A 26132-nucleotide genomic window follows, 5' to 3' on the forward strand; every position below is an offset into this window, starting at 1 on the left:
GCTGAAAGAGCACATTAGCAAACACACACACATTTTTACTTCCTTGTACGATGTAAAAAGGAAGTATTGTAATCGCGAAAAGTTTCAGGCAGCATATTTCAACGAAAATATCCATTTTGATCGCTATCGAATGCAATTGAACGATGTTTTTGTGTGATATCTGTACGTAAGGACAGAATAAAAGACTCTTTTCCTTCAAAAAAAATTATAAAACTGCTTTAAAATTAATTCTGAAGAGAATTTTTCGTGGCGTCTGTACGAACGTATGTACGTACGTATCTCGCATAACTCAAAAACGAGTAGCCTCAGAACGTTGAAATTTTGTATATAGGACTGCTATAATATGTAGATGTGCACCTCGTATCGGCCGCACCAAACGTATATAAATATATTTATATATATATCCACTCTGTTACCCGGCCCGGTGATCTCAGTTTCTTTACTCTTATATGTTTGTAAATTGTACATTTTTTCTTTAAAAATGATTGAATTATATTGTTTTTATCTTCCGGTTAAGGATTTTATGCCTTAAGTAAATCTGTGTGCAGTATTTTTAGAATTATCAGCAATTTTAAAGTTGTCTAATTGCCGCTAAGCCTGTTTTTAATGGCGGCCATTGATGTTTACATTTGAAACAGGAGACTAGTGGATTTGTTGCCAATCTAGAGAAACTTAGTTTCGCAACAACAAAGATAATGCATTCATTTATTATTGCCAATTAAATCATGCTTAATTCTTTCTGGAATTTTTTCGGGGAAATAAGCGTTTGAGATTTACTTCGTAATTTTTAATACAGATATTTTGAGTTTTTATGTATTTTTGCCTTCTCGCGAAGTGAGAACTGAATTAATTAAATGAGAAATACTCAATCGTCTGTGAAAACTGTTTCTTTTTTGTTTTGTTTGCTTAATTTCTTTTATACATAGTTCTAGCTTTATTATAGTATTTGAAAAGAACACGTGGCAACGATTAGATAATTCTTTAAATGATATACATTTTGTGCATTCTGAGTTATAATATGAACGAAATATAATACTGTTAAGTGAACCTAGCACCAGAGTGTCGCTATGGTGAACAAAGTGAATTTTAAAGAATGCATTTATTCTATTGGGGTTTATGCGCTGTCGGCGAAGTAGGTTTTATTCAATCTAATAAGTTTAAATAAAATGCAAGAAAAAATGCGTATAATTTAATATTCCGTACAAGGAAGTCATGTGGTGTAGACATCAGATTTTTTTTTAATGGGACAAAGGGTAAACATACAGCAACGCGTCAAAACTAACAAACAGTCAATGTATTTGTGTTGTGTTTGCTGTATTTTACTCGAAATGAAAGACATTTGATTTTTTAAAACATTGTTTTAATCTCAAAATGGGGCCATTTAACTGTAACTGCAGACACCTTAAATTTGTGTATCTTATTTCTCATATCGTCGACCCATTTTAGGTAGGGTTATTTTAAATGAATGAATGTTATAAATAAAAAATAAAATATACGTGTGTGTGTAAAATTTTTGTTTGTATTATTTGTTCTATAACATCCTCACACTTCCATTAGTAATCCTACGCACTGGCGGCTCTGAAAGGAAAGCCTTCAATCTTTGTTTTTTCCAATAGGAATGAAAAAATCTTGCTTTCTTTCAAGACTAAAGCATATAGAAAAAGTGTTTGAAATAGTTGTGCGTCCGAAACAAATGGATGTGTGATACCAACTTTAGATTTTACATCCACATAAAGATCACTTCATGAATAACTGGAGCTCATTTTCAAGTTTAAGTATTTTTAAAGTGTTGGCATCTTCCCCCCTCCCTGTGTCTTCATTTAAAGTGTTGATTTCCTTCTGAAGAAAAGTTTCTGATTATAGTTGGAAAAAACTTTTATGCGAAACCTGAAACTGAGCATTTAGTGCTGAAACTGATTAATTATATAAACAGTCAGTCTCACTTAACCCTTTCGCTCGCGGTGACCAAACACTGAAACCAACTATTAAAAATTATACAGATTGTAAACCGGTGATTCTCCTTGCTGAATCATTTGCATAAATAGGTAGCACAGAACGCCATCTTTCGGGAACCATCGTAAGGGAAATTTCACATTGAATTTAAGCGTTTCATCAATATCGGCATTTTCATGTGTGATGGCACTTACAGAGTGACATAACTTCGCTCTCTGTGTATTTTGTGCAATAAAATTTCAATATCACCTGAAACTAACAACTGAACAGATGAAGTACGAGTCTATAGATGTGGTCAATAGAAGTAGAAGATACTGTTCATAATCCTGTGGAGTTTCTGCACACACTCAGCCCAACAGGACTCATATTCTTTATCTAAGTATTGGATAATGGCTGGTAAGTTGGTTTTCTCAACGTTTAAATAGATTTAGCATATTGTGATATGACAGTTAAGATTTCGGACGTTTTTGTTCTATTTGAGCAGCGAAGAAACATTTTTTTCTATTTGAGCAGTGAAGAAATCTTTCTTACGACTGAAAGATTTTCGAATTTCTACAGCGAGAGAACGAATAGCACTGCGAAAGCGTGAAAAACATGAACGAAAAAGTGATGACATGAACATTTGTGCCAAAACAGGCAGACGTTTTATCCCATCTGAGATTCGCCAATCAGAAGCAGGGCATATCGCAATATACGATACATCTTTATGACGTGGTTTATGCAGAACAAAAGCTCAACTCTGTCGCACATGCAATGGTAAAATGGAAAGGCACAGTTTGCAATCATGGACTCTGACTGACGATAATAAGAACCATTTTTATAATACTATCAAAAATAAATCGAGATATATAGTGCTAGTGGTGTTTTAGTGTGATCCCCATATTTTCTATAATCATGTGAAAACAATAAAAAATTTTACTGACTAGCTTTTAAAAGGGAGACAAAGGGTTAAAAATTCTCAGTAATTTTCCATCAAGAGCAAAACTTACGAAAGAGCATTTTGAGGAGGAACGGAACTGGTTTTCTGTTAATTTTATTAAGTATTTGAAAACCTTACTCCGAGAATATGTGAATTTCCTTTCTTTAACTAATGAACAGATCCACAGAATAGAACAAGTTAAAACATGCATATGAAAAAGGGCGAAAATCACCATATTTTAAAAAAAGTACATACCTCTTGTCTGAATTCTGAGGCAAGTTCCTTGTGCGAGCACGTAGTTCCACAGAGACTTCACCTGTATTCTAGTTGAAATTCCGAAGGTAATACCGATAGATTTAGAACCACTAGACAAAAAGAAAAAAATATTAAATTATACGCTGCAGATATTGAGTTCTTTAATACTGTTAAAAATTAAAATAGTAAGTTAATAAATAATAAAAAATTAAAAATCTGAAAGGGTTCAGATTTTAATGGGTCGCCCAAAAGGGCTCTTAATGTTCAATGCTTTATCAACACAGATTATCAAAAGAGATGGCACAGGTGGTAGAGCGATGCATTTTAGAGGATACTACATTAATATACATTTAGACAAACAGGAGAACCCTGTACATTTCTGTATACCTGAAAATTCAGAAATTATATAATGTATTCTTAGTTGCATATATAGTTGCAAAATGGAATATACGTTAATTATGTTAGTTGGAGACATTGTGCAACAGATTATAGAGACATAGCAGAGAAATTTAACAAACACTTCCTGAATAAATATACCAACATACCATACGCAATGAAAATGGCCAGCCCAAAAGTTTATCTTTAATGATATCTTCTCAATAGAGAAATTAAAAGGGTTTATAAAACACTTAAAGGTGAAGAGGCAATCGAGTCCACACAATATAGTTCCAGAGTTTTTAAAACACCCGAGACTTATGGCCCAAAATACTCTTTTGTCAATCTACAATACATTTTGGATAGGTTAAGTTATTTAATTATGGCAAAGCCTTGAGGGCTATCTGCCTAAGGGAAGGGGTGCCTTCGAGGAGGACTTTCTAAGGGAAACTGGCTCGTATACACGTTACACATGGGGAAAACCACGAAAACAACCATGCAGCCAGCCCGTTCGCGGGATTCGAACCTCGGACCGAACTACCAGTGTTCAGCGACTTTACTGCTCGGCCGCTGGTAGGCCAATACATTTTGGAATAGGAACATTAATATTCCATCTGATTGGTCCAAGACTATGGTTATACCTATCCATAAAAAAGATAAACTAATAGAGGACTTTGACTCATATAGCCCTATGTATCTATGGCTTCAGTACTAGCAGAAACATTTGAAGGAATATTGACTACTAAACTAAAATCTTTCCTGGAAACTACTGAAATTATACAGGAGGAGCAGGCTGGTTTTAGAAATGACATGTCCACCTCTAACTCTTTTCATATCTTAAAATCAGGGTTTAACTCTAAGAAAAGCTCATTGGCATTATTTGTGGATTTCCAGGGGGCTTATGATACTATTTGTAAGAAAAATCTCCTAATTAGGAGAAAAAGGAATACAAGGAAAATGCTGGACGGGATTGGAAGATTTCTAACTCAGAGATGGGTCAAGACTAGTTGGAATAGCATTAAGAGTCCGAATACAGTCGGCTTTCCACAAGGTTCAGTGAGTAGCCCCATACTGTTCAACATTTATGTTAATGATCTCACCAAGAGTTTGAAAGAGATTGGAGATATCCCAAGTCAGCATACTTGCTGATGATCTAGTAACACGAACGGAAACTATTAACTGTCGAAAGTATCAAAGACAGAAACAGCAACTTGAGGGTAATATGAATAGCTCTGAAGACCTTTCAATCTTGAGCCATGGACAATCACATAAACCATCAATAAATTTAAAATTATGTATCAATTTTTTACCACTTTGAGATATGTTGTACCTGATTTGATTTGTATTTGGATAACACAAAACTAAATGGAAATATCAGGACAAAATACCTCGGTGTTATAATGGGCAGTAAGTTAAATTTTTAGAAGCATATCAGACACATTGTGATTAGAGTCGAAAAAAGGTTGCCTATCTGAAAGAGACTGACAGGTGCAAAATAGGGCAGGATTCCCAGAACGGTCTAAATCTAACCTACAACACCTGTATAAAATTAGTTAAATATGGTACTGAAATTCTGGTTTCGGCTGCACGGACCAAGATGGAAGTCCTGGAGAAAGCCCAGAATAAAGCTTTCCGCTTGACCACGGGAGCAGTAGTGTCAACTTCACAATTAAGCTTTACAATCTAATTGCTGTTGAGATAAAGAAACAGGCAGTTTATACAGTTGCTAGACTGAAACCATCAAGACGGGCAAATTGGATGCAAAATATACAAGTGGGCATCCTCAGAACTCAGATTTCCCCAGTTGAGATTTGTGAAGACCTTTTGTATCTTTAAACCATATTATTCCTGTTGAAAATACTTTACAGATAGCTCTAGAATGAATAATGCTGCTGGTGCAGGTGTATATTGTAAACTGTTTTCACAGAATGCCCCAGTGGGTCAACAGTTTTTGAATTTTGATGCAGAAGTTCATGCAGTCTTTTTGGCTGTGTCTAATTTGAAATCTATTTCAGTTCTTTTTACAAGGGCCGTCATTCTTGTTGGTTCTAAATCAGCCATAGTGGCAGCAGTTCTTCAACACCAGTCTCATGGACCCTTCCCGGAGTACTTTGCCAGGCACGGCACGACTGACACAGACCAGTGCAGCTGCGGTCACCTGGGTACTCCGGAGCATTACGTCACTACCTGTTCTCTGACCAGCGGGATGTACATACGTATTCCCACTACAAACACACAGGCATTCTGAAAGCTCATGGTCAAACAGAAGCACCTCTGCCGGCAGCTCATCAAAATTATGGAGAAGCTAGCCAGTCTCGGCACGGACCTCTGCGCAGCAGAATAAATGACCCTGGAGTGACCATTACAGCAGGAAGTATCCTCTTTTAATGGCAACAACTGGAATACTAATCGTTAGCACTTTACAGACTATCACTACATCTTTGTCTTTATCGTAACTTGTTTACACAAATGCAACAATTTTACTGCCAAGGTATACCACAATTGTTTCTAATCAATCATTCATTTTCAATAATGTACTCACGTATTTGAATTAGTGTTGTCTTAAGGGTTCTCTAGATCATGGTGGACGTGGTGCTATATTAATTAACCGCATGGTAGAGGCATAGTGCCCACGTCCCCCGTTCCTTATCCTTATCCTTCAACAACACTCTGAGCCTCCTCTTGTGCCAGAAATGAAACAAGATATCAGGGAACTAAATAGAAGCGGTAAAACTCTAGAATTTCAATGGATACCAACCCATGTACATATTGGTGTTAATGAAAAAGCAGATCTGTTGGCAAAGAAGGGTACAGAGTTATTTATTGAACAGAGTTCCATTCCTTCGGATTCACTTAGAAGAAGAATTCATGAGAATCTTATGTCAGCTTACACAGAACTATCTATGAAATCGAAGGGTAAACTCTGTGAGAATATCAGGAATGATTGGAATGAGTTCAGTCGCAGCCCACGTAGAAAGGCTGTGGCTAATTTCACACTGGGTAGAAGGCATGACTGCTTAGCCAAACATCTCAGCAGAATATGCATATTGACTAATAGCCAGTGCATTCTTTGGAAAACACACACTAAGAATAAGCAACTACTTGCTAGTCTGTCCGGACCTTGACTCTAAGTTACAACCCACTGATGATGTCTTCCTGCTGTAACCGATGGCCTGAGATCTTATGTTCTGAGCACACGGTTACTTTGCGTCAAATCAATGAAGATGTTTAAGGTTTTAATTGTGAAGTTTTTATGTCTTAATGTTTTGGTAAAGACTTGAAATATAGTGCTGTAGTATTTAAGTGTTTTTAATATTTTGGTGGTGCAATTTTGAATTTACTGTTTTGTTTTTGGCGAGCGACCTGATTAAGTGGATTAATTTCCGATTAAAGCCATAAGAAAGAACTATTGTAAAACAAACAGTTTACCCACACACTACAGAGCAACTATAATGCTAAACAGACGTTGCCACTAGCTGAATCGTGTGTGCGTGTTTTGGTTTCATAATAGACGAAAGAGGAATAACCGATTTAAGGAGAAACTTGACGCGGCAGCAGAAACAGTCTTGTCAAAATATTTGCCAAGGAAGCAGCATTATTTCTCCTCAACTTCGTCACAGTTTGTCACTCTTTGCGTTCACTTCTGTCCTTTAGCTCTCATTATACACTAAATCAGACTCGCTGGCTCTTCAAATGCTACATCGACCATGAATTGAAATCAGGCTTAGAGCTGTCAGGCCGTTTCAGAAGGTGTTTTGATACGCCTTCCTATTAGTTATGAGAACATTCGAATCCTCAAATTCCACGAACGGAGGCGGATGATGGTATCTGAAATTCGGATGTTGCCTCATGTCAATACAGTCGACGTCGATTATTATGATCGCGGTTAATGTTTATTAGTCTGATATTATTATCAAATTGGTGAAATGCACGCTCATTTGTGTACGAAAATATGGAAATTACATCACTTATTGTAATCAACAAATCGGTTAATATGATCAAAATATAAATTTTTTTAAACTAAAGTTATACGTTATTTCTCCCGCCTTCAGAGCATGCCTTCGTGGTATAGTGGTCAGCACACTCGGCGCGTATTCGAGAAGTCCGTGCTTGAGTCCTGGCGAGGGTATTTTTCATCTTTCCTGCTTCCAAATCTCTAATATCTCTACAAAGTTAATTCAACAAATAAAATATAAAAATCACCAAATAAGGTGGAGCCAGAGGCTAGAAAGTGCCAAATAACAGAGGAATAGCTTCATATAAAGTGGTAAAATAGTCTGATTTAGTTTAAATCAGCCATACACAAAGGTTTCGTTTGCTTTATTTAGTCATGGCAAAGCACTTCAGATGCTATCTGCCTAACGGGGGGTATGGATGCCTTCATGATGGACGTATTAAGGGAAACTGGCTTGTACACACGTTACACATAGAAAAAGCCCATGCAGTCAGTCCGTTCGGAATTCGAATCCAGGTTCGAAATACCAGTGTTCAGCGAATTTTACCGCTAGGCCGCTAGTGGGCACCATGTACAAAAGAAACGCACTTTACAAAGTTTGGGAAAATCAACTAACCTAACTAGTTTAACATTATTAAATTCTAGATAAACTTGAGTCTCGGGTCCGAAAATGTTCTTTCCTACATTTTGAAGTTTAGATCTTTATTGTTCTGTTCTCGGAAGAGATCATTTTTATCCCCGAAGGGCTATTAATTTCGTTTTGGCATTTTGAGTTGGTTTTCTATAAAAGTTTGAATTACCTTCAAATTATTGCCACCAAATATTAGAGCCCTGAAATATATTTAAAAAAAATTAAATAATGAAGAATCTGCGTAAATGTAGGTATGGTTCTCGCATTGTGAAAAAACAACGGTACCTAGAGCCATCAAATTTCGAATAACGTAATCCTCCATCCGAATACAGGTATCTGGAAGTCCAGATTTGGAATTTGGTTTATTATCTATTTAATATTTTGTAAAACTTTAAGGAAATTTTGATTAACAAACCGAATAGTTTCAAAGCGTTCCATTAACATTAACATGGCGTGCATATTCAAGCACGGATATTTTATGCGCGAGGTTTCTTTACATTTCTTACGGGTATGATGTTGGTAGCGCAGCAACGCAATGTCTAACGGTATTTTGCGTCCAATGACTCTGAATGTCTGTATCACATTTCAAATCCCGTTTTGAATCTCCCGTGAAAAATGCGTAATATAAGAATCTGAAATCTTCCACACAATTTTAACATTTTTTTTTTCAAATTTTATTAAATTTTTTCATTTATTTTTTACCGTATGATAATTATTAAAAAGAGTAACGATCTAAAGTAATGGTATTTAAGTTTTGCCGATTTGCGGAACCCTTAGAATTAAAATATTTTTTTCTAGGAGCCCCATACCAAACTTAGAAATGCCCCCCCCCACACCCACACACACACAAAAAAAAAAGTCGTACAGCGGCAGTGGTATAAACTATTGCAGTACATGCAAAATTTTACTACAGTTTTCATTCTTTTATATACTGCCCCTGTAAATGTTAATGTGAGCATTTGTCCTTGTGAGCATATTTCTATGTGAGCTTTCTTTGGTGTCAGTATATTTCTAAGTCAGCATTTTTACATGACAGCTTTTTACTTCCTTGTACGAAGAAGGAAGCATTGTAATCGCGAAAAGCTTCAGGCAGCATATTTCAACGAAAATATCCACTTTGACCGCTTTCGAATGCAATTTAACGATGTTTTTGCGTGATATATATACGTAAGGACAGAATAAAATACTCTTTTCCTCCAAAAAAAAAACTAAAAAAACTGCTTTAAAATGAATTCTGAAGAGAATTTTTCGTGGCGTCTGTACGAACGTACGTACGTATGTACGTACGAGATTCAAAAACGAGTAGCCTCAGAACGTTGAAATTTTGTATATAAGACTACTATAACATGTAGATGTGCACCTCGTATTTTGGTTTCAATCGGCCGCGCCAAACATATATAAATATATTTATAAATATATCCACTCCGTTACCCGGCTCAGTAATCTCAGTTTCTTTACTCTTATCTTTTTGTAAATTGTACATTTTTTGCTTTAAAAATGATTGAATTATGTTGTTTTTATCTTCCGGTTAAAGTTTTTATGCCTTTCGTAATTCTGGAAGCAATATTTATACAATTATCAACCATTTAAAAGCTGTTTAAGTGCGGTTACGTTTTAAATAACATGGCGGACATATTTGTTTACATTCGAAACAGCAGAATTGTAGATTTGTTGCCAATCTAGAGAGACTAAGCTTCGCAACACAAAAATAAGTCAACCTAGCGCCAGAGTGTCGCTATGGTAAACAAAGTGAATTTTAAAGAATGCATTTATTCTATTGTGGTTTATGCGCTGTCGGCGAAGTAGGTTTAATTCAATGTAATAAGTTAAATGAATTGCAAGAAAAAATGCGTATACTTTAATATTCCGTACAAGGAAGTCATGTGGTGTACACATGAGAATTTTTTCTATGTGGGCATATTTCGGTGTGGACCTTTTTCCTTGAGCTTATATACGTGTGAGCAGTTTTCCTGTGGGCAATTTTCCGGTCATCTAGAAAAATATATCTTCAAATAATACGAGTTGATCATTATATTTGAAGTACTTTATGTAAAGAAAATTAAAGAGAATTGCAAGTATTTTTACTAAAAACGTTTAACACAAAATTAAGGTAATTTACTCATTAAGAGCAGCCATTAAATCGAGCTCCAGGTGTCACCAACCCTTGAATTACATTTAATTACTGGACAGTACTTGCAGTTTCCTATTACAAGCTGCTGAAGTCTAATTCTATTGGTATTAAGCGCAGTCGCATTTCATATTCTATATTTAATTTGTTTCAATATTTGGTTTTTGGTGCCACACATACGTTGAGAAACATTTTTCACTTAAATACGTTGTTCCGAATAGCATTCCGAATGGCTTTATTTATTTTCCATGAATCTGCAACCAAAAATTTAGAAGCTGCTCTTGCTTAAATTTACACTCATGTCCATAAATTAAGGATAATGCAAAATCAGGCAAAGGAAGAGTTAGAAGCAAAACAAATTTGACTTATTTATTAAACAAAAGTTAAAGAACAAAAAAGATGCTATATGTTTGATATTATTAAAAAAATTAGAGATTTTTTCTCCCTGTAGCAAATTACAAAAAAAAAAAAAAAAAAAAAAAAACCTATTTACAAAAAACCAATATTACATGGTTGGTATGATTGTTAATATATTGCATGTCTCTCAGACGATGCAATACAGTCCGTACAACGCCTAGGCATGCTGAGTATCAAATTATCGATCTGATCTTGGGGGATATTACACCACTCAAAAAGCAATGCTCTCCGAAGTTCCGGTACACATGTAGGAGGAGGTTGACAGGCTGCAACTCGTCGGACAAGCATGTCCCACACGTGCTCTCTGGATTCAAGTCCGCTGAGAATGCTGGCCAGTCCATATGGGTGATATCCTCCGATTGAAGGCATTCACTTACGATGTTTGCACGGTGAGGACAGGCGTTGTCATCCATAAACACAAATTGTGCGCGCATGGCGCCCCGAAACAAACCTACATGTTATTCCAGAATGACGCCCTGATAGATTTTGCTTGTCATGGTTCCAATTTGAACATGCAGGGCAGTTCTGGAACCCATAATAATTCCACCCCAAACGAGCACTCCTGCACCACCGTAACGGTGTCGTTCAATTATGTTTTCTTGGTGGTAAAAAGTACCTGGAGCTCTCCATATGAAAGTCCGGCGAGAATCAGACTGCAAGCTAAACCTGGATTCGTCGGAAAACATCACACAAGCCCACTGTTGCGGTGTCCACAATGCATGCTTTCTGTTCCAGGCTAACCGCAGGCGAAAATGAATTGCAGTAAGTAGAACGCATCTGACAGGTCTACGAGCATATAGACCAATCTGCCCTAAGCGTCTGCACACGGTCTGCCTTGAAATTGTCGTAGCAGTGGCTCAAGAGAGCTGACGAGACAGGTCTGAGGCTGTGCTCCGCCTGTTTCTTTTGGCAGTAACTGCCAAATACCAGTCCTCATTCGGCGTTGTAACTCTGGGGCGACCTGTGCTGTAACGTCTACTCACATTACCATCATCTTGGAATCGTTGCCAATGCCTGGAGATGACACTCCAATGGGCAATTCCAAGTTCATCTGATACTTCCAGTTGGGTACGCCCACATTACAGACGGCCGATAATTCTACCACGTAAAAAATCATCCAAATGCGTCCTTTGTGTCATAACTATTCGGTTATTGCACTGAAATGCTTATAAAGCGCCTGCGAACAATTTTACTTCTTTGCCTGTATTCCTTATATATCACTCTCTTACACTCTCGTCCTTGTGACGTACCATCGGTGTCATCTGGTTACTTCCTGAAATTTGCATATGATTCTTGAAGATGTGTGCAGTGATTTTACAGGTGATATATTTATTTTAGAGTTCGAATTCTGCGTGACTCCGAATTATCCTTAATTTATGGACATGAGTGTAGATTTAATGTTCGAATCTGTTGGCATGTTCATAAGGTGTTCCCTTTCCCTCACTGGCAAGCCCTCCGATTCATCATAGAACTCGAATGGGGTTTTTTTATCCAGTAATACTTAGTTTTTTCTTCTAGAAACTATTCTCGTAAAGATGTCTTCAATTGAAAAAAGTGCCCCATTGTGTACTTTTTAACACTATCGTCTAAATTCAAATTAATTTTCATTCTAAAAAAATCGTCCCTCATTGGCAAGCCTTCCGATTCCTCGTAGAACTCGAATGGATGTTGTTTATCCAGTGATACTTAGTTTTTTTTTCCAGAAAATATTCTCGTAAAGATGTCTTCAATTCAAAAAAGTGCTCCATTGTGTACTTTTTAACACCATCGTCTGAATTCAAATTAATTTTCATTCTAAAACAAATTGTCTCTCTTCCGATTCATCGTAGAACTCGAATGGATTTTTTTTATCCAGTAATACTAATTTTTTTTCTTCTATAAACTATTCTCGTAAAGATGTCTTCAATTGAAAAAAGTGCCCCATTGTCTTAATACTAACTCTTATCGAGTGCATGAAGAGAACTAAACGTTTTTCATTCCTCAATTATCTCTTTTAGATTTTTTTAAATAATTCTCATTTTCCAAAACATTATTCGTAAACATTGATGAACTGAGTGTGTCCAGGCCATACAAAACTTTTTTACTCTTGCCCCTTCCTTTTTCTTGGCTATTTTTCTCTCCGCCTTTCTGAATCATATTAACGAGGATGCTGATGTCACTGCTTACGCTGTAAATAATAACTAAAGCAAAAATAAATAACAACTAATGTAGGGAACTCGTGCCTTAAACCTCATCTCATAATATCTTAAGACCCAGAGATCAAAGTAGTGCCCAGAATGCAAATCATAATAATAAGGCTTATAACATTTTATTTACAGTATTACTGGAATCTCAAAGTTCATAATTTTAAATAAATAAAAATGACGCCTTACTCATCCCCTCCAAAAAAGTCTGAAAACTTAGGATTCCATTCCAAATTGCTTTACAATTAGTTGCCATCCTCAACTTCATAATAGTGAAGAATTAACCTTTTTGATGTTTTTCAGATACTGAATTAATATTTTCGTGCTTCAGCAGTTCGTATAAACTTTGTGAATAAATGTTTCTAAAAAGCAAGTAACTAAATACATTAAATATATAAAAAAACAAACAAACAACAATTTGGGACCTTTTTCCAATTCCAAGTAGTAACAATTTTTACAGGGACACTTCCCTGATACTTCCATTAGATACTTCCGTCGGAAGTTCGGATACTTCTGTCAATTTACATTCTAAATATGAATAGCATGGCGAATATAAAAAAATGATGTAGCCATCACATGAGTTCCTTGTACCTCTATTAAATTGTAGAGATTTTTTGCTGCACTTCATTTAAACTTATTCCATTGAAGTATTCTAACTTAATTAACCGATTCCTCAAGACAAGTTGAAAGGGACATGCAAAACAGCAGATTTTGAAATTAAATATCCTGGTCAATTTTCGTCATACGCGAGTCAAATATTTTCGTCGTTTAAAACGGGAATGGGGCCATTTCGCCGTCAACACACATTTTTCTTTACACGACTGTATTATACCTTGCAGTATTAAGTTGATTTAAATTAATAACTCTGTTTAGTTTAATAATTTAATTTAATAAATATTTTATATAAAATGTTTTTGTGTACGTTTTTGTACAAATACACCATTACACATGACATATTAATTATAAGAGAGTAAGGTTCTGACAAAATTTCAAAGTACCGTATATACCCGCGTATAAGTCGAGATATTTTGGACAAAAAAAAGACTTCAAAGTGGGGGGGGGTCGACCTATACGCGGGGCCATAAAAAATTAAAAGAATCGGAAGTTCAAAAATTTCTTTATATAATGCAGTTGTTTTCTTCCCGCACTCAAATTGGACGACTTATCAAATAAGTCACTTACTTGAAGTAATTTCATGACTTAAATTATGTGACGAACTAATTACAGAGTCCCTCTGAAATTATTATAAAATCATTTAAAAAATGTTGTATTAGCAACGAAGTAGACGGCACGGAAGATGATACTATTTTTGAAAGTGAAAATGACGACGAAGGCTCTAGTAGTGATTGTAACAATACAGAGTTCGAGACTGAAAATATGTATGATGACGAGCCAATGACGATAGAAGAGTTCTATGAAATGTTTGGCGAATCTGACCATGAATCGGACGTTGAAGGATTTTGATTTTGTTTATTTACCAAGGTATTTTTTATCGTATATTTACTTTTTTTTCTCAGATGATTTTGAATAAATGTACAGTAAGACCCCACTTAACGCTGTTTCGGTTTAGCGCTCTTTTATTTCAACCCGGGGATTCCACGAAATCGCTGGCAGCATACGGGGATTCCCCAAAATATTATGCAGCGATAGGTTTCAAATACATGTCCGAAAGAGTGTACTTGTATTTCTTGTTTGGTGCGGTATTGTACAGACATATTTTGAAGGGGTAAATGTGAAAGATGTCGAAGAAATAATTCAAGAAGCAGCGGCTAGTCTTTCTAATGATGAGCTCAAGGAATTAACTGAACAAGATGAAAACAAAAATGCTGACAGCAGTGATTCAGAAGAAGAGCAAAAAGAACTTTCGATGGCGTTTGTAAAAAGGAGATTGTCTACCATAACTGAAATAATGGATCAATTCATTGAAAATGATCCGAATTTTGACAGGAGCTCGAAAGTAAGGCGTGGTGTTAGAGATGCTCTATCCGTTTATGAAGAACTTTTAAGAGAACAACGCAAAAGAAAAAGGCAAACAACATTAGATGCTTTTGTCACAAAAAGGCAGAACACTGAAAACGCGGAAGGCTAACTAAATATGACTGACTTAGAATTTAGAATTTTATTTGTTTTTTTTTTAAGAATATTCGTTTTTTTATTTATATTTTGTTTTTATTTTTGCAAGAAATAATAATGTGGTATTAATTTGGGCTTTAAGAAATAAATGTTTGGTTTTATTTTTATTAAAAAAACATACTTTTTAAATTTAATACCTAACCAATTTCCTAGCCATCTTCCCCTAACCCCAATATTTACATGTAAAGATAGCCTCGTTTAGCGCTGTTTCGCATTACGCTCTACTTTGATGGAACGTATCCCCCGCGTTAAGCGGGGTTTTACTGTAGTACTTAAAAAAAAAATTTCGAAGTTTCTCGATCGATTTCGGAAGTGGGGGGTCGACTTATACGCGGGTATATACGGTAATTCCGTTTTCCATTCAGATTTCATAAAAAATGTGAATTTCCTGCTTGTATGAATGATTTCTCTTAACTAGCCGATAAAAGTTCCAAGAAAATTTCACGAATCATGTAGATATTGTACCCGCATAATTTTAAAATCGATAACTTTTGTTACATCCCAAGTTTAGTCCAGTTCTCTCTGATACTGACATCATTTCGCAATTAACTCTGTGTAATTTCTTTATATATCACACTTGTAACTAACTATACATATTAAAAGAAAGCTTTATTAAGTATATAAAAGGTAAACAGAATTATTAAACTCAATAAATTTAATACGAGTATATTACGGTAAGACAAAATACAGTTTTCTGAAGAAAAATATGTATTAACGGCGAAACGTCCCGGCGGCGAAACATCCCGACGGCGAAACGGCCACGGTGAAATGGCGACGGCGAAAAGCCTTAGACCCTTTAAAATATTTCTGTAATTGAAAGTACAGTGTCTCACAAAAGTGATGGGACACTTGTGCTTTACAAAAGGAAACTGTAATAAAATAAATTAAAAAAACATGTAAAAATTTTTTGTGAGTGTGTTTCATATTTAAATTTAGTGACAATTATTACACAACATACATTTTCACAAAATATTTAAATATTAATTTAATAAAAATGCATTTGTTTAGAACGCAGCAAAAAATGGCTCACATAAGTGATGGGACACCATTAGATACTACTACCTACTACAATAAAAATATTTTTAGGGGTTTTTTATTTTTACTCAAAAGCAATTGGCAATAATTTATAAAATCGTCTGCAGTATTTCTCTCCAGTTTGTTTTGAAATTTTTATATTTTTTAGCTCTGTGCAGCCATGAATGCTAAACGAAAAGAAAACTTTGTCTGAAATTCGAAAATTAGTTATTAATTTGCATATTGAACTTGGAAAATCTATTAGAGAAACTGCTGAAACAGTTAACTTGAGTCATTCAACAGTTTTCAATATCATTAAATGATATAAAAAGAATCATATGATTCAGGATAAAACAAGACCTGGCCGACCATCAAAAGCTATCCAATGGAATAAAGCGAATTATCGTTCGAATTATTAAAAAAAAATCCAAGCATGAATGCTCCTAAAGTTGCTGCTGATTTACAAGCATTATATGGAGTAGCTGTTAATCCCGAGACTATTAGAAGAGTAATTCGATTTGCTGGATATCACGGTAGAGCAGCCAGGAAAAAATTCTTCGTATATGAAAAGAATAGAAAACTCAGACTGGCTTTCGCAAAATCCAACATAAATAAGAATTCTGATTACTGGAATGAAGTTATATTTGCTGAGGAGAGTAAATTTAATATATTTGGTTCTGACGGCAGAATCTTGGTGTGGAGAAAATCCAGGAAAGAATTTCGCAAACAGAACTTGGTGCCAACAGTAAAACATGGTGGAGGAGGAGTTATGGTATGGGGGTGTATGTCGTCCGCTGGAATTGGTAATCTTGTTTCTATTGACAGTATAATGGATCAGTACAAGTATATTGACATTTTAAATCAAAATTTGAAATCTTCAGCACGAAAATTGAAACTTCATAACAATTTTAAATTTTACCAAGACAATGAACCCAAGCACACTGCTTTGAACGTTAGACTCTGGCTGCTGTATAACTGTCCTGAAATAATAAAAACACCACCACAATCTCCAGACTTATATCCCAAAGAGAATATTTCGCAAGAATTAGAATCAAGAATTCGCAAACACACCATTTCTTCAAAACAACAATTAAAATCGGTGCTTCAAGAAGAATGGGGTAAAAGCACTCCAGAAATCACAAAACAATTAGTCGAATCCATCCCAAGAAGATTAAATCATGTTTTAAAAGTGAAAGGAAATCCAACAAAATATTAAAACCTTTTAAAAAGTAAAATTTTTGGATAAATATTTGTTGGAAAAGTAAGTGTCCCATTACTTACGTGAGCAATTTTTTGCTCCGTTCTAAACAATTATATTTTTATTAAATTAATATTTTGAGAAAACGTATGTTGTGTAATAATTGTTACTAAATTTAAGTATGAAACACACCCACAAAAAATTTTACATTTTTTTAAATTTATTTTACTACAGTTTCCTTTCGTAAAGCACAAGTGTCCCATCACTTTTGTGAGACACTGTACATACGAGATACAGATTACGTATGTTGTATAGACACCACAAAAATGTCCATTTTCTAAAAATGAGTCCTTTGTTTTGTCCGCACTTACAGACGTCAGGAAAAAAAAAAAAAAAAAAAATAGTGAAAATGGGTTTGGGAAAGGTAAAAATGAATATTTCCGCTGAAAGATGATACTCGAAATTTTTCGCGATTACGATGTTTCCTTTACTTCGTGCAAGGAAGTAAAAAAGATAGCAAACAAACAAACAAACAAACAAACAAACAAAAAAAAAAAAAAAGGACAAACAAATGTGAACAATCCGTCCATGGCACACACATTCGCCTTTTCTAAGATAATTATAAAATGCATAAATAAATAAAATAAACCTTTATTCTGCTGATGCCATCGGCTGGAAGCTGAATTGGCAATTTTAACTGATGCGCTCAGTAGGCTAGACTGTGTTTTCAGCTGGCGACAAAGAAACTGTCAACTTGATTAGGCGAAACACAGCTAAGAACCGCCAAGCATATTCTTTTGGATGTAAACAGAAGGGAATGTTACCAGCATATTTTGGCAACAAGTAGAAAAAAAATTCTTGAAACGATTACAAGCGAACTTTTTGCTGTCGAAGAACTCTCTATTTGATAAAGTTCTGACTATTTAGTTGTTCCTATAGACCTTTTGGAAACAAACCGATAATTATAATAAAAAATCTGATGTGTACACCACATGACTTCCTTGTCCGGAATATTAAACTATACGCAATTTTCCTGCATTTCATTTAAACATATTGAATTGACAGTTAACGAATTTTGAACTAAATCTACTTCGTGGATAGCGTATAAATCAGAATAAAATAAATACACTCTTCAAAGTTCACTATATTTATTTACCATAGCGACACTTAAACGCTAGGTTCACTTAACAGTGTTACATCTCTTTCATTTTGTAACTCAGCGTGAACAAAAATTATATCATCTGAAGAATTACAAGTTCTAGTCAAAAGCTATAATAAATCTAAAACGATATATAACAGAAAGTAAACAAATAAGAAAGAAACAGTTTTTAACAGAGGAATCAGCGTCGCTTACCTAATGTGCATGCGCTACTAATTAATTCAGTTCTCACTTCGCGGCAAGGCAAAAATACGTAAAAATTCAAAATATTTTCATTAAAATTTGAAAGATACAGAATATCAAATGCAGTTAAAAGAATTTAAAAAACAATTTTTACAATTAAGCTTACAGTTTCTACGCCAAAACAAACTAATAACTTTATCAGGACTTGTATTCCTCTTGATTTGCTTTGGGAACATGAATGGTACTGAATAAGAACAGGGAGCTTACTCAAGCTATGTTCAGGAAGATGTGAAATAGACAACACAAGCAGGAAGGGTATACGAAACCCTTTATTTTCTATCTTTACAGGTATTTCCGGAACTTCGGAATACAGAGACCAACCACTTGTGGTCTGAACGTAAGAATACAAAACTACTAACTAAAACTCTAACTAAAACTAACTTTGAATTAGTAACAAGTGCCTAGCGTTAAGATTAGCCGTTATTTAACAAAAGTCCGTATGTAGTACAGAGAGTTGCTAAAACTACGATACGTTTGCAATTATCAAGAGGACTAAACCTCTGGCCTTGAAGGCAACCAGCAACCGAGTGAAAACTCGTGAAACTACAATGGCAAGCGGCTTGATTCCAATAACTCCTTCCTCTCTCTTGCTTGGCAAAAAGCCACAACTTAAGCACTTGGCGTTAGCAAGACAATTTGCATAAATAAGTTAAAGCGTTTAATTCTGGCCGGAAGTAGAAAATAAGAAGTGACGGTACAGTTTTAAAATAAAATAAACGTTAGTAAAACTTAGGATCCTTACAACTTAAATGATAATTCCAGAATGAATTAAGCATAATTTAATTCGTAATAATAAAAGACGTTACTTCGTTATTGCGAAGCTTAGTTTCTTTAGATTGACAACAAATACACTATTCTGCTAAGTTTCAAATGTAAACAAACATGGCTGCTATGGTAATTTTTTTTTCCGAAGAGCACAGCGCCACAGGACCTGTGACATGCATCGTCACCTGTCAACGATACGCTTCATTATTAGAACAATCCGTTATTCCGGCTCTTCATCGCCTATTGTGTGAAACAAGTGCTCCGCAGCCATTTCGGTGATCATCAGTCGGCAATTTCCTACAGCTTGGCCTCCTAGATCTCCCGACTTGAATCCTTGCGACTTCTGGATATGGAGGTACCTCAAGACCATGGTCTACGGTGATCCCATCACATCTGTATCTGAAGTATAGAACGCCATGCGCGTAACATTACCCAGTTCATGCAGCTTTCAACAGTCGTACATGCGATTTTACGCTTCCAGATGGTAGCACACAATGGTGGACATCATATCGAGCATGTTTTGTAAACTTTTGTAGATTATTTATATGTTCTCAATAAAGCTACGATACGCCACTTAGGGGTGGTTTTTGAAACTCGTTATTTTTTTTTTCCCTATAAAATTCCCATCATTTCATTCTGCCATTACCCAATTTTCATGCAATTCCGCTGTATAATCTTTGCTACAGACACCTCGCAAATTTCAAGTTTAATTATGGGCACCCTGTAATTTATCCATGACGCCTTTCCATTTGTATCTTCTTACTGTTACTGCGTCTTTCAGAAATTAAATGACTCGCATAATTTTCCCCTCTCTATTTTCGGACGAAAAATTAGTTAAAAAAAATACGCGAAAAATAGGGTAATATCGAACAGAGATAAATATTGTAATAGAAATATTTTACTTACATTATGATACGAATTTTACCCTTCGTTTAACACAAGGAAGTTTAGGAATTATTACACTTCAGACAATTTCTATTGAAATAAATAAAACGATTTAAAAAGAAAATTGGTTTTGAAACTAGTTAGCATACACAATTCAAAAATTTCCGCATAGCAAAGCCTCTAATGAATTATTCATTTTCTTCTGTTATTTAGTAACTCATGAAAATAAAGCCTACACGTTTTGTAAAAATTTTGCCTTCTTAATACCCCTTCTTGTTTTAATAAGTTCAGCTATTGTTATTTTCCCAGGTATAAGTTTTCCTTCTTATATCAATCTGAATTGTTTCGAATTAACTAAGTTATAAAGACTTTCAAATCCTGTTGCTAAATTTAGAATGATTCCTTCTAAGCACTTTCGAATAAACATCACCGAGATTTTTAAGAAATCAGAAAGCTTGTTTCTGCATTTACTTGAAGTTCGTAAGCGCAGAAGGTTCTCGCAAAAGAATGTTTTTAAATTTAAATAATTGGCAAAGTTACAGGATTGTAAAGGGCGTAATGTCAGATTAAGGTAGAAAAGACTTCGTGTACTGCTTATTTACTGCTTTTATGTAAATAATGTAATGCAAGTCTCTGTCATGCATAAAAGCAGTCGTGTACTGCTTTAGTGTAAATAATGTAATGCAAGTCTCTAATGAAGTAATGTATGTTCCTAATGTATTTATCCAATGTATTGTATGTCCTTAATATAACCATGAATCCTTCCAGAATTGGATAACTGTAATTAGCCAAGATATTCGTACAATGTACCAAATGTAGAATACGCACCGTAACATAGGTAAATAATATAATGCAAGTCTCTAATGAAGTAATGTTCCTAATGTAGTGTATTCATCCAATGTATTGTATGTCTCTAATGTAGTGTATTTATCCAATGTATTGTACAGTGGATGGACAAAAATATGGAAACACCTTGTGAAATGCATGTTTGAAAAGAAAGATTGATTTTAATGAAATATGTAGGTGGCGCTGACGTTTTTGACTATTGACGCCACCTATACAACTTCGTAAATGTGCTAAACAGTTCAGTTGTTGTCGGAGTACTGTTATGTGAGGTTGTCATTGCATTATGTCAGAGTTAACAGACTTCGAACGTGGGCAAATTGTTGGAGCACGTATGGTAGGTGCTTCCGTAAGCAAGGTAGCCGAGGTGTTTACTGTTTCAAGAGGTACTGTATCGAAGATTTATTCCGCATATTTGAAAAGCGGAAAAACATCATCTGCTAAATCACAGCGCGGACGAAAGTGTGTCCTGAGTGATCGTGACAGACGATCAATAAGGGAATTGTGACGAAAAATAAGAAGACCACAGCTGCAAAAGTTACTGCTGAAATGAATGTTGTGTTACCGAACCCTGTGAGTACCAAAACAATTAGAAGGGAGCTTCATAAACAGGGAACTGCTGGCCGTGCTGCAATTGAGAAGCCACTCATCAGTGATGCTAATGCCCGTAACAGGAAAAGGTGATGTTTAAGTCATAAAGCCTGGACTATAGAGCAGTGGAAGCGAGTAATATGGTCTGACGAGTCTTCTTTCACATTGTTTCCCACTTCTGGCCGAGTTTACGTCTGGAGAACGCCATCTCAAGCCTATAATACAGACTGCTTGTTGCCAAGGGTGAAACATGGCGGGGGTTCTGTTACGGTTTGGGCAGCCATATCGTGGTTCTCTACTAGCCCCATGATAACTGTGTCAGGGCACATGACTGCCAAGACTTATGTGAACATTTTGGCCGATCAAGTTCATCCCATGGTACAAACTTTGTTTCCCGATGGTGATGGTGTCTTCCAAGACGACAGAGTCCCTGTTCACACAGCTCACATTGTCCAGGACTGGTTTTCTGAAAACGAGGATGAGTTGTCCAATCTCCCCTGGCCACCACAGTCACCAGACCTGAATATCATCGAACCTTTGTGGTCTACATTGGAACGGAAAGTGCGTTCTCGTTATCCACCGCCAACATCGTTATCTGAACTTGCCACCGTTTTGCAGGAAGAATGGTATAATATTCCCTTGGCAAACATACAGGAACTGTATTTATCCATTCCGAGAAGACTGCAAGCTGTTTTGGATGCCAACGGGTTTCCTACACCATATTAAGCAAAGAAACATGTTTTTTAAAGGTGTTTCCATATTTTTGTCCAACCCCTGTATGTCTCTAATGTAACCCTGAGTACTTCCATAATTATATAAATGTAACTATAGAAGATATTCGTACAATGTACCAAATGTAGAGTATGCACTGTATGTAAATAATTCAATGCGAATCTCTAATGGAGTAATGTATGCTCCTAATGTAGAGTATTCGTCTAATGTATCGTACGTCTCTAATGTAACCATGAATCCTTCCAGAATTGTATAACTGTAACTGCACAAGATCGAAATGCATAAATTCGTGCAATGTGCCATATGTAGTGTATGCATCGTAATATATGTAAATAATGTAATGCAAGTCTCTAATGAAATAATGTATGTTCCTAATGTATTTATCCAATGTATTGTATGTCTTTAATGTAACCATGAATCCTTCCAGAATTGTATAACTGTAATTATCCCAAATCGAAATATATAATATCCGTACAATGCACCAATGTAGTGTATGCAACGAAATATGTAAATCATGCAACAGAAGCCCCTAATGAAAGTATGTACATTATGTATTATGGGTACTGAGCATATTTCTGCATAGCGCTTCTGCTTTACGCACACCTTACTATGTCTCATATGTTTCTTCTGTGTGCAATATTTGCATTTATGTGCTCTACGTGTTTCCGTATGTATTCTATGTGTCATGTTATGTATTCTCGTGTGTGTTTTTATGTCTTTATGTTACGTAATTACGAGTTTGTTTTTATGCTTTTACGTTTAATTTTGTATATCTATGTGTTTCAGCTTATATGAGTGTTTTAGTGTTTTAATGCTATTCTTTATATTCTTTTTAAGTTACTTTGTGTTATTAACAACGTCCTATGTAAAAACTACTCGACATCTAGCCCCTGTATGGCCATGTAAACTCCCGGTGCAGCCTCACGGGGCTCCAGCGAGTTGCTTCTTCGAGATAGTGGAGGACGTGGAACATATGCCTGTTTACCTATGTTATACGCCAGGCGTCCCCGTTCTCCGTCACCTGTACTGCTTATTTACATTTTATTCGAAACTGTATGTTTTTGAACTGTAATGAAATATATCTTAGTAAACAGTCATTTAGTAGACAAAAATACCATATTTCGTCGCATACCCCCCTAGCGTTTTGGCGCCAGGTTTTGAAAATGTTATAAATAATAGAGTAATTTTTCCTTCTTCAATATGTTCATAGAAAGAGCTTCCTTAAATCTTCAAATAGATTCTTACACTTAGTGATTACTTGATTCTTACTAAGTAAGACAAAAGCTCGCAAACTACCTCCGAAGGTCACGCCGAACCTTTCCCTTTTAACTATTGAAGTTTATGCACCCCGACAAGAACCTACCCATCCCAGCTAAGCGGACACAAACTGATATTCAGGCTACTATTTCTCCGAGCCATCTGCAGATTTACCTTCTCTAATTATTTTTGGATCATTTGAGGCCTCAGGAGTGGCAAAGACAACAATAAGAACGGGCGAGATTCACAAGGAAGTAGAAAGGAAGATATCTTATTAGATATTGCAGTATTACCCGTCCAGATGGTAAAGTGTTTAGTTACTCTGATTCCTGGGCCCGGTTCGAATCCCAGGGAAGACATGGATGTAATTTGTCTGTTCCTTCACAGGAGGCAATGGTGGTCCAATTATTAGGTGCCTCCATAGCAAAGAGACCACCGCTTCAGGCCTTAGTAGTGATTAATACCCATACACGGCTAACGCCAGGTTTATTAAAAAAACTGTAACTTTAATATTTGTGTAGTTGGTGTTCTTAATGGAATGTAAGATTCTTTGAAAAGAAATAATATTGTTACAGTTATAAGGTATTTCTCCCGCCTTCATAGCATGCCTTCGTGGTGTAATGGTCAGCACGCTCGGCGCGTGTTCGAGAGGTCCGAGGTTCGGGTCTCGGCGAGGGCATTGCAAATTTTTTATGTCTCCTGCTTAAAATGACCTAATGTCTCTACAGTGGCGTCAGAACTAAAAATGTTTTTGGATGACGATTCTTCATCACCAGAATTTCGCGATTGGGTCCTCTAATCCCCAGTCACCTTTGAAAGGGGGAGTATATAAGGCATTTATCGCGCCTCCTCAGCATGCCTTCGTGGTGTAGTAGTCAGCAAGCTCGGCGCGTTTACCCATAGTTTATCCATGACTACTTTTCATTGGTTATAGTCTTACTCGATTTTCGGATACAAAAATTCGTAAAACAAAAGGCGGAAAACAAGCGACGAAATATAGTACCTATCGAAAGTTGAATACATCATTCATCGCATCATAATTATGTTTTTGACTCAATACAATATGTCTGAGTTAAGCAACCATCCATGCGCGATAAATAATTATCCAGAGTTTAACTCTCCATTCACCATGAAGTTTAGTGTGACTTGGAATCCAATATATGTGTAAGGCTCTTGAGTTATTATGATTTTGACTTTTACTATAACTTCTTTTTGACGTATGACTCACCAGAAAGCAGATTAACGTTCGCAACAATAAGCTGAGGGTTTTGAATGTTTGAGATTGTCTTGAAAGTGGTATAAATAATAATATAATATTTAAATAATAAATTTCTTTATAATCTTAAAATAAGTATATTTTTAGAATTTCCGATGCACAGTTTCGCGCGCTGAGAATAATTTTTTTTTCTCCGGTAGAGTGTTGCCATGGCTCGCTTTTAAGTCGTTGAGTTTGTTAATCAAAAATTCGTTAAAGTGTTATAAAATATGAAATCGATCATAAAAAATTCCAAATTTCAAATTCGGGCTTCCAGATGCCCATATTCGCAGGAGGATTACGTCATTCAAAATTGGATGACTTTAGGTACCGTTGTTTAATCACAATGCGAGAAACATACATACATTTATGAAGATTTTTCATTATTTAATTTCTTCAAATATAATACAGGGCGATAATATTTGGTGGCAACAGTTTGAAAAGTGAAATGGACATTCAGAGCGATTCCTCGCAAAACGAAAACAATAGTCCCTCAAGGACAAAGTCTTTTTGTATTAAAAATATTTAAATCTACGCTGTCATATTTCACACATAGCGATAACTCTTTACATTGTCTTAAACTATAAAATTCATTCAATCAACTATAAAATTCAATTCCTGGAGTTTAGTTTCCAGATCAACCGCGACCTTACACATATACAGTCATCTAATTGCGATAATTAATGATCCAAGGTTTTATACATCATTCACTATGAAGTTAATGTTTTTGACATGGAAACTAATAATATACCTCAGTAAGCAATCATCCTGGTCAGAATACATAATTGTCCAAAGTCTAATACATCATTCAGCATGAATTTAACTACGTTTTTTGACAGGGAATCGAATATATTTCAATGAGTAATCATCCAAACGAGATAAATAATTATCTAAAATTTAATACGTCATTCACCATGAAGTTAATAGTGTTTTTGACATCTAATCCAATATACAGTGCCTCACAAAAGTGATGGGACACTTGTGCTTTACAAAAGGAAACTGTAGTAAAATAAATTAAAAAAACATGTAATTTTTTTTTTTTGTGTGTGTGTGTGTGTGTGGGTGTGTTTCATACTTAAATTTAGTAACAATCATTACATAATAAACATTTTCTCAAAATATTAAAATATTAATTTAATGTGTGTATTTATTTATTTATGGCAAAGCACACTAGGGCTATCTGCCTAAGGGGAGGGATGCCTTCGTGGAGGACTTTTTAAGAGAAACTGACTCGTATACAT

At 35.5% G+C, this 26132-nt stretch overlaps 1 protein-coding gene across 5 annotated transcripts in view; it reads right to left on the reverse strand.

The window, feature by feature from the left end:
• Positions 1-26132, reverse strand: part of LOC118181685 (uncharacterized) — a 293765-nt gene that overhangs the window by 42930 nt on the left and 224703 nt on the right. For all 5 annotated transcript variants that reach the window (XR_015043302.1, XR_015043300.1, XR_015043301.1 and 2 more), the window contains one exon: positions 3128-3237. Coding sequence is in view for 2 of the 5 variants with exons in the window: in XM_085824691.1 (XP_085680817.1) it covers positions 3128-3237 (110 nt within the window). In the remaining 3 variants the exon portion in view is untranslated. The remainder of the gene's footprint in view (positions 1-3127; positions 3238-26132) is intronic.

The sequence above is a fragment of the Stegodyphus dumicola genome, chromosome 10, assembly GCF_044657685.1.
Source record: "Stegodyphus dumicola isolate Sdum_Otavi_A_Nest chromosome 10, ASM4465768v1".
Lineage (NCBI taxonomy): Eukaryota > Metazoa > Arthropoda > Arachnida > Araneae > Eresidae > Stegodyphus > Stegodyphus dumicola.